This window comes from Artemia franciscana, chromosome 3, assembly GCF_032884065.1.
Source record: "Artemia franciscana chromosome 3, ASM3288406v1, whole genome shotgun sequence".
Taxonomy (NCBI): domain Eukaryota; kingdom Metazoa; phylum Arthropoda; class Branchiopoda; order Anostraca; family Artemiidae; genus Artemia; species Artemia franciscana.
The window spans coordinates 36,990,845-37,001,564 of NC_088865.1; the positions used below are offsets into that span (position 1 = coordinate 36,990,845).

The window sequence follows — 10,720 nt, forward strand, 5'->3', positions numbered from 1 at the left end:
CTTTTTCTTTAGTCTGGCAAATATCTCAACCTATAGGGTAGCAAGGCCCCAGCTACAGAGGTGGGGGAGAGGAGTCAGGATTTTTTTATAAAAATGGAAAAAATATAAAAACAATCAAAAAATTTTAGAAAGCGAGTGTGATTTTCAGTCAGTTGAGAATTCTAAACTACATCGGTCAAAATGCTCCCCGTAAGCTTGACGTAAATGCGCTCTAAGACCGCACTGGCAATACATTACTTTTGATAAAAAAAATAAGAAAAAAAATAATTAAGAACGACAAGAAAACTAGGGTAATTTTCAACCAGTTGAAAATTTAGAAAAAATAATTGTCAAATGTTCCCCGTAAGTTTGACTTAAATACACTCTAAGACCACACTGGCTACACAAGGATATATATATATACATATATATATATACATATATATATATATATATATATATATATATATATATATATATATATATATATATATATATATATATATATATATATATATATATATATATATATATACTTAAAACAAGCATTTTTCGGTTTTCTCAATTGTTAATGAAAATAGAAAAAATATTATTTTTCAAGCCCCCCCCCCCCTTTCCCCAAAAAGAAGAGCGAAAATTAAAAATTTTGTTAAACAATAGTCGTAATAACAAGACGCCTTTACCTTTAGCTTCGGGTGAGTGCCACTTCCATGGATGGAAATTGTTCTAAAAATCAAATATTTTCTATACGCTAAAAAAGCTAACAAGAAAAATATCGATGACCCAATGTCAGCTCTCCCAACAACACCAGCAACCGCTTCGGTATGAATGGGATGAGAAGCGAAGATGGCACCACTTATAGCGCATGGGAATGTCTGTCTAAAAATCGTTCTTGCAAACTTCGTAAAAAGAGCTGTTGCAGCTGTATGCAATAGTATATTCACTAAATGGAATCCGAATGGTTTTAAGTCATGGAGAAGAACATTTAAGCGGAAAGAAAGAACAGTCAGAGGGCGATAGCTTTTATGGGAGCCACTGTGCGTTAATGGAGTTCCCCAGAAGTCGTCAACGAAAATCTGTGAAAGTGGTGTAGACGGTTGGACATCAGGGTTGGTTTTAATGGCTCGACTGAAAAAAAAAGAAAAGAATTGGTAAGCAAGACAAAGATTTTGCCTACAAGATGCATATTTTAGTTTTAGAGATCAAGAACACTTTTTCCAATATATATGACGAACACCAAACGAACATGGAAGTAGTCAACTAAAATGTTTCTTTTTTTGAGATCTTCTATATAAATTGGATTTTTGGAGATAGAATTTTTCGGAGATTGATCTTCTATTAAATATATTGTTGACTCCTCGTTAGAATATTAGAACTAAGTTATCAGTGCTTGTATGATATAGCGCCCACCTAATATTCTTGTAATATGTTTCTCTGACGCTCAATCCTAATTAAGTATGCCTAAGTATGATAAAAATTTAATACTTTAGAAAGGAATGTGGGCTATATATTTGCACATTAGGGGGGGGGGGGTGTGTTAGGTACAATTATTCTGCATATTATGAAGTACTAATTGGGTACTCCCTTGTTAGCTAGTACACACTCGAGAATTTGTATCGCGAATATGAGACAATAACCGGCTTTCACGGACAAATAGCTTTAGTGGGAAACTCAATTGTAGCTTTATTTTAAACAAATATTTAGTTGATATTTTGATTAAGTTAGGTTACGTATTTGATATAATACGGTCTGGACGACACCCTTCCATAGCTATTATATTATTAATCTTGTCAATAAGCTATTATATTTTCACCGTTTTTTATATATTTAATTATGATTAACCTAACTTCTATTCTTGAGTGTGTACTACCTACCAAGGAAGTACCAAGAATTATTTTCTACTTTCGCACTGTCTAAACGCTTTACCCCCACCCCTTATGTGCAAGTATATAGCCCAAATTATATATTTCCAACGTTCTGTCACTTCCCTTTGTCTTGTCTCACGCTAAGCTGAAAGAAACTAACGTTTCTTTCAGCTTCGGTTCTATTCTGAAAGAAAAGAACCGGTTCTATAATGCGTCAATGAGTGAACAACTTGAGCAGTAGGGATTATATCATAAAAGTATCTAACTATCATCTTTGCTTTAATTAAAATTCGATATGCTATCAAAAAGCTAATACTATCAAAAGCGAATACTACCAAAAGGCAAATAACTACACGAACAATTGCGCCAAGCTCAAGATTTAGGGGCGATTGGGCGCAAATACCCATCCCCCAACCTTATGTATGTCATCGACTCCCAAAAGAGCTAATTAAGAACAACTGTGTTTTCTAAATATTCACAATAGCATACGCTCTATTGAAAATGTATATTGCTTGAAATTAAACTTGTTTTTTTAGTTGCACAAAATTATTATTTGTGTTCTAGATTATTTTTATTTGCCATGTCCGCAGTACTTAGTGAAGCCACAACTTTTTTTGGTAAATGTTTACTTAAGAGCGCTTAGAAATGATAATTGTAGAAGCACATCCGCTTCTGGTTGACCCTCCTCCTCCATGGAGCAAACTAAAAATGCGTAAAGTGGGCTTGCTTACAGGTAACATTACCTAAAGAGCGAAGCATATTAGTCCATGAGCCCCGCGGGCAGTGGGGCGAGGTCTGTATTCTATATTTATTTAATAAACCTTGTTTGAGTTTTTTCTTAAGTTTTATCACTCTTTGTTGAATAAATATAGAGTACAGACCTCGCCCCGCTGCCCGCGGGGCTCATGGACTAATACGCTTCGCTCTATAGGTAATGTTACCTGCAAGCAAGCCCACTTTACGTACTCTTAGTCTCGTTGGAGGGGGAGTTTAGAAAGCAAAAAATGGATCCGCTTTTCTGATAATGACAAAGAAACAATATGCGATCATCAAAATCTTGCTATATGGAGTAATACACACTTTAGAGCACTTGGAACGAAACTAAACATTTACCCTTTTTTCTATAGACGTTGAAACTTCTAAGCATATCAGAGTTGATAATCTGAAGCAATTTGAAAGGGTTACTCTGTACCATTAACGGTTCGTTAACTCCACGATAATAGACCGAAAAAAAATCTCACTGGCTTCAAAGGTAATCATTAAAACAATTTGCAAATTCTCAAAGATACCACACTGGTCTTCCCCAGGAAATATGTGCTTATTTTAATAGCTTAATGGATTAGATACGAGCTTAAAATAAATAACTATGTTATTTATATGGTTTTAATTGTACTACCGTGCTAAAGAAGAGGCCTAAGTCGAATATCATATCCACAGTTATATTTGTATGCCACTTCTGGTGCGAATTTTGGTACTTGTATGATATACGCCCTACCTAATGTCCTTCTAATATGTTTCTCTGACGCTAAATCCTAATGAAATATACCAAGTAATACAAAAATATAATACATCAGAAGCTAGTTTGAGCTATATATTTGCACATTATTGAGGATGGGGGTAAAGCATAGCCAGTTTGAATGTCCAATGTGTTAGGTACAATTATTCTGCATATTATGTCGTAAGAATTGCTTTCTAACTTCACACTGTCCGAATACTTCACCCCTACCCCCCTAATGTGCAAATATATAGCCCAGGCTACACATTTTCCATTTATTCTGTTATTTCTCTTTGTCTTGCCTCGGTTCTATAATGCGTCGATGAATGAACAACTTGAGAGGTAGGGTGCACATCATACAAGTACTTGATTTTTTTCTAACCCCAATTTCTGTTTGTTTTAAGTTTTAATGTTCCTCCTTGCTTTCAGTTGAAAAGGCTTGTTTTTTTATATTTAATTCCTGACCGTTTTTAAATAATGCCAGGATATCTTTTCCCACCACCACAGGTAAATCCCCCTCCCCGTGAAAAGATCCTCTATAAAATTCGACCCAGTGAAAATTCACCCCTGAAAATTATACTTTACAACTCCACGCGTAAAATTCAGACAGAAAAGAGAAAGCAAGACATTCTGGCAAATTCTCCCAGTGTATAATTTCTGCTGATAAGTTCATCCCCTGGAATCTCACCTACCCACTCCCCTGGAAAATCCACAGCAGAAAATTTGCCCATCCTCTCTTACGAAAATGTACACATACTTCCCAATAACAAATAGGCTACTATGCGTAAACAGTGGGGAAATTTTATATATATAACTTCGAAGACCACACTGCCTTTCCATGACGAATTCATTTCAATAAATTTTGTTTATTTTTATTCATGTCTTTTAGTTTTACTGCTGATGACGAACACTATATGTGTTTGAAATATCCAGTTAAATAATTTTATATCTATTCACTGTCAATAAAAAGGTTTCTTCCCTATTTTGAACTGTTTTACTTTCGTCAGGGAAGTTTTATAACTTAAAAGATCTTTCCCCTGGGGCTGTGGAGGTTCAGCCAGTTTCAGTTCTACATAAGCTTGGAAAACTAATTTTCCTATTTTCGAAGAGAACTAGGACCAGATACGCCCAATGAAGTTTGAAGGGTCAATGAAGGGTCATGTTACATCTAAAGGCATAGTTATTGCGTCTTTCAATTATGATGAACAAAATGGCTATCTCAAAATTTTGGTAAGACGATTTTGGAAAAAAAGGGTGGGGAGGGGGCCTGGTTGTCTTTTTGGTAACTTAAAAAGGACACTAGAACTTTTAATTTCCGTTCAACAGAACCCTCTCACCATATTACGGGACCACTGGGTCGTTAAGATTATCCCTGGAAAAAAAGCATGCATCCGGCAAAAAATACAAAATTCCACATTTTTGCAGACAGGAGCCTGAAACCTTTGCAGGATTTTCTGAAACGCTGAATCTGATGGTAATATTTTCAGTAAGATTTTGTGACTTTTAGGGAGCGTTTACCCATTTATTCGAAAATCAGACAAATTTTCTCAGGCTCGTAGCCTTTAATGGGTAAGACAAAACTGAATGGAACTTGTATATTTGAAATCAGCATGATAGGCCGATTCTTCTGATGTACTTATTGGTGTCGAAATTTTGGTTTTAAGAGGTTCTGTTAGTATTGAGCTGGGTCGGTCCTTACTTACAGTTCGTTACCGCGGACTGTTTGAAAAATCAACCCAAAGGAAATTTGCTTGTAACATTTGCGAGCTTGAAAAGTTTTTTCGGTACTTCCTTGCTAGCTAATACGCACTCAAGAATTGAAGTTAGGTTAATCATAATCAAATATACCAAAATATGTTGAAAATACAATAGTTTAGCAAAAATTATGGGAACTACCACATAGATTTATGGAGCGCGACCGCCTAGAGCGCATTAGGCCTATAATAAATACCTATATATATATATATATATATATATATATATATATATATATATATATATATATATATATATATAGAAGTATTGAAAAATATTATTTTGATCCGAGTGCTGTTCATATGGCAACGCTGTGTACCGCCAAATCTACTATAAAGATCAGACAGGGAGGGTTTAATATGGTGTAACCAAAGAAAAAGAGTTACAATCTCTTTAAGCTGTTTTCATTTGAAAAGCATCGACTCAACAACATCAAACTTGTTTGAAGACAGCGCGTTTTTTGATCGACAATAGCAAGTATTAACATAAGAATTCTCTCTTTCAGAGACTAATCTTTCGAATATGCATAAAGCTTTAATAGATTTTTGCGATATAAGATACTTTTTATCGGTCCTATAATCACTGTGTTATTATCCGTCAGATTTGGAATTATTTCCAAGCGTGGCTGCAATGAAAAAAAAAGACGGGGACAACATATAAAAAATTAAAGAGAAAAAACTGATAGGGAATACTTAATAGAAAGACTTGTCAGGGATTTAATATGAAGCATTTCGGTAAGAGAGTTTCTAGAGAAGAAAAAAGCACGAAGGTCACACGCAACAGAGATTAAATCAAATATATAAAACGTAATTCTAATATTTTAAGCCTTTTATTAAACAGATTATTTTCATAATAGGACAAGTAATAATAGGTAAGTAATAGGTAAGTCAAAGTAATAGGACTAGTAATAGGACAAGGACTCTGGCAAAGGGATGTGTTCCTCTGAAATCCAATTTTTAAAAAGATGCTTCAAAACAATTTTCAAAACTAAGATTTCAAAAGCCATGTAGTTTTTGTTTATATTCATGCGTTTAGCTGTAATTTGAAATAAATTGCACAAGTTGTACAAGTTTGAGCATTTTTACTTTATTTATCTGCTCAAACTTAATTTTAATTTTGACAGAGGACACTGGCCTATAAATTAGTGTGCGGTTCCTCCGTACATACGATGGGGGTTCTGGCGCATTTGGAACCTAGAGCAAAATCTTGATTAGCACCCCCCCCCCTATCTGTTCCCTAAAATCTTCAGATTATATTTTAACATAATTTTCATTTATTAATGATATCATTTTCAATTTTTTTTATTAATTAATGATTCATTTTTTAATTATTATTATCTTAATTTAACAATTATCATTGTTTAATGATATTTATCTATTTAATTAACTCAAAATTTAACAATTACTTTAACTAATTAACTATAGTCCTCTACTTTATTCTAATAAAATAAATTTTCAAAATTACAAATGGTTAAACCGTTAGATTATTTATTTGAAATTTTGCACCCCTAAACTTTCTGTACCTGGGGCAAGTTCCCCTTCTGTCCACCCTAAACCGAAACTGCATACACACGACTTAAACCGTAAGCAGAATTTGACTGTCGTGAGCATTGAACCTATAGCCTTTACAAGGCATAATAAATAAAATCTCACTTTTTTTTAGAAAAATACACGAAATTACATGATAAGCAGTCAATAATGTGCTGGACATGAATTATCTAGATTTAACATTGCTTCATGAAATACGGAAAAGCAAATGATTTTGTTGTTATCCTCAGCCGAAGTTAACATAACCCTCGAAAAAATCTGAGTCGATGCATTGATGCGTTTTCAGCCTTTTTGTGAGTTTGAAAGTTAGATAAGTTATGTGTCTTTGGAAGAAGAAAAAATGCTCAAGGTACAGCCTTTTCTCCTTAAAAAATGGGGTCCACAAAGGGGCCAAAACACAGGGGGGGGGGCTCAAAACTTATATCCTAAGTCTATGGGCTAAGAGTACTCCAATGTAACAGGAAAAACAGAAAAAAAATATTGGTTTCCGCCAAAACGGACCAGGAAAGGCCTACTTTTTTTCACGGCTACTTCTCATGAAAGTAGGCTCACATAAAATCGAGAGAGGGCTCACTCGACAGTAATATAAAAGCTTTAGTCCTCTTGTTACGGCCTCACAATTGGCCGGAAAGCAACCAACCTCCCTCCCGTGCTTTTTCCTGCTGCCCGGCCAACAAAGTCCCACGATGCTTCATCCAAATTTTCAAATTGTCGATTTTTTCAAATTTTCAAATAGTCAAAATTTTCAAATAGTCGAATTTCCAAATAGAGCGCATGTGCGGTCAATAATATGTTTCACGTCATTGTAACATAAGTCACTCAAACGTTACCTTTCTGTTTAAAATTAGTAAATTCTTAGTGTTCCAATCCATGTTTATAATTCCATGCATCCTAATTTTGTATTTTATCCTTACTGAACGTGCAAAGAAGTTCATTTTATTGGGGAAGTGAATTAGGTAAGTAACCCGTTCCAAGTTGTCTTTGTATTCTAGGCTTTGTTTTCCCTTTTTTCACTCAATGAGTTTCTAGTGGTTGATTACTTTAGTATTAGCGTTGAGGAATTAGCCAAAAACTAAGCAGCTCGTCCTCGAATGGGGTGAGAGGAGGACGTAACGAAGGATTTAAGGGAAATTGGAATTTTTTGGGAGTGTGTAAGGAGGTAGCTGTTGAATAAATTTGGATAGAAGAATAATGCTCACAGCTGTGTTGGCATCATGCGGATTGGTGCTAAAGTGAGTTGTTAATAGAGGCGTAGTTGCTCTGGGGTAGTAAGTAAAAAAAGTAAATAAGACGGCACTAGACCCTTAAGGTCCAAACCGGCGGTGCTGATCTCCGTTTCATGGCCCTTCAGCCAGGAAGTGTAATGGGGGGTTGGGGGCCAACTATCCTGTGTTTTCACACACCCTTCCTGCTTACCTTCCCCGGATTTCTCCAGGTACCCATTTAGAACTGGGTCGACTCTGGCTAAGCTTACAGAGTCACGCCACTGACCCCCGTCCCAAGTTAAATAACTGGTCACAACAGGGATTGAACCCGTGGGATAGGGGGGACAACTGCCCCTCCCAGACCTCGATTTGCCCCCAGACCACAGCTGCCCAGGATTTGACAAAATTACACCACTGGTCGTTAATAGTAGTAGTAGGCTATAACTGACTATCCCGACTTGCCATTTAAAGCTTCATTCACTGATCTCTCTCTCTCTCTCTCTCTCCTCTCTCATTCTTCTCTCTCTCTCTCTCTCTCTCTCTCTCTCTCTCTCTCTCTCTCTCTCTCTCTCTCCTCTCTCTCTCTCTCCCTCTCTCTCTCTCTCTCTCCCTCTCTCTCTCTCTCTCTCTCTCTCTCTCTCTCTCTCTCTCTCTCTCTCTCTCTCTCTCTCTCTTCTCTCTCTCTCTCTCTCTCTCTCTCTCTCTCTCTCTCTCTCTCTCTCTCTCTCTCTCTCTCTCTCCTCTCTCTCTCTCTCTCTCTCTCTCTCTCTCTCTCTCTCTTTTCCAGTAGCCATAAATGAGTAGCAGTACTTTTTGCCATTTTCTGCAATAGAAGTGTTTCCGAGAAGTAATCTATCTTTTAGCGTGCTTTGAACAAAACCGGCATCAGCCGACAGGTAGACAAATGAACCCAAGGTTGAATGCAAAAAGCCTTAACATTGAATATAGTTTAGCACATATAAGTCACAGTGATGTGATGGATCACCTGTTTAGGGCAATTCTCCGAGGTTTTTTGGCTTGGAAAGAACTACAGGAAGCATTCTCGAGTATACATTGTCATAGAAAAGTTAATAAAAAGTTAAGAACAATCAATTAAAATAATGAGGCACTAAAGCAAAATAAAAGCTGACAACTTTTCTCATAAGAGCCATTTAATAATGGCGCAGATTACGTTGTCATTGCAGGTTTCACTATAATTTTAGTTTGTTTTTACTCTCCCCTTTTCTCAGCAGTGTTGTAAAACACAAATATCCCAAAAGATAGCTAAATAAAAATTAATTCCTAGAGTTTAGTTTGAATTTATATTTGCCTGTCGAATTTGTAACTACTACTACTACTAACTCACTGCAACACCGAGCCGCCTGAGGCTAACAATATTTTACGATTATGCCGTCTGGCTGCATCTTTCAGATCATCGGCAACTTCATCCATGGCCCCCACTTCATATTTTAATGCTTTCTCCACTTTCTTTACATTTTTCCTATTTTCATACGATCTGTCACTCAAATCACTCTTGTACATGCCCCGCCTTCTCTCTAATAAACATATAGCATTTTCACTAATATGCCTAGCAGCGTTTTAAGCTTTCTTCTCTAAGACACCATCAGTGATTTCACACACTATTTTCCCATAACTATTCCATCCATCTTCGACAATCTCAAAATTTAAACTCTCCAGTTTAGTATTCAACTGCTCCCGGAAAGTTTATTTCAAATTCTCATCCTGGAGTCTACAACGTCAGAGCCTCTCATCATGGTCACAAACATTGCGTTCCACACTTGGTAATGCTCTTCTATCAACAATAGTCGAAATACTGACAGACAATCTCAACCCTTATACCCCCGACTCACAAGCCTACAATATTATATTACTACGGGGCGGGGGACATGACAAACACACAGACTCCATAAAATCCATCTTACTTTATTATTTGCTTGTCTATTCGTCAGTTGATTTATTTAAAGTACTTAACCAACAAATAACCGAAAAAACCATTTACGTTAAATGCGTCTTTACTGCTTTGTTTTTCTACACAGAGTAATCCAATAATTAATGAGCGTTTACAATTATTTTGTCTGGCAATATTGCCCATTAGCCCCACAATCGAATCATGAACTCAAAAGCTTAGCGCATGTCAAGACACATACTCTGTAGTGTTCTCTTATTTGCTTGTCTATTCGCCAGTTGATTTATTTCAGGTACTTAACCAACAACTAAGCGAAAAAACCAATTCCGTTAAATGCATCATTACTGTTTTGTTTTTTTACATAGAGTAATTGAAGAAAAAACCTTAGTTAAGAACAGCAAAATAGATTACAGGTATTTCTGGTTTTTTGAAGCCTTATTTAGGAATGGTATCAGTCGCTCCTTGAGCCTGCTTATTGCCAATAAAAATTTGCCTAATTAGCCAAGATTTTCACCTCAAATGAGAGCCGGCTTTATCCTGTCCCTTGAGGCAGTGTATAACAGATGCGTTGTTGAATAGCTATCGACTAGAGCAAGTGTTGAGGTTGGCATTTTCTTTTAGCATTTATTGAAATTTCATTGGCTTACTATTAGCCTACTGTTTTAGAATGTTGATCAAGGCCGTATCCAGGGGGGGTTAGGGGGTTTAAACCCCCCTTCCCCGGAAATGGTTGTCCAGCACGCAAAAACGTAAGAGAAATGAATTTAAAACATATTTTTGATGCGATTAAAAAATTGGAAGTCCCCCAGAAAAATCCTTTTGTAGACCCGCCTCAAAAAAATCCTGGATAATCCTTCCCCTCAGAATGGTTGTCCAACTCGCAAAAACGTAAGAAAATGAATTTAAAACAAATTTTTGATCTAAAAAATTAATTGCATCTAAAAAATTGAAAGTCCCCCAAAGAATCC

At 36.1% G+C, this 10,720-nt stretch overlaps 1 protein-coding gene across 1 annotated transcript in view; it reads right to left on the reverse strand.

Moving 5' to 3' along the window:
* Window positions 1-10,720, reverse strand: part of LOC136025244 (protein O-mannosyl-transferase TMTC2-like) — a 117,059-nt gene that overhangs the window by 59,902 nt on the left and 46,437 nt on the right. Inside the window, exon 2 of the mRNA XM_065701077.1 lies at window positions 663-1,107. Coding sequence (XP_065557149.1) covers window positions 663-1,107 — 445 coding nt within the window. The remainder of the gene's footprint in view (window positions 1-662; window positions 1,108-10,720) is intronic.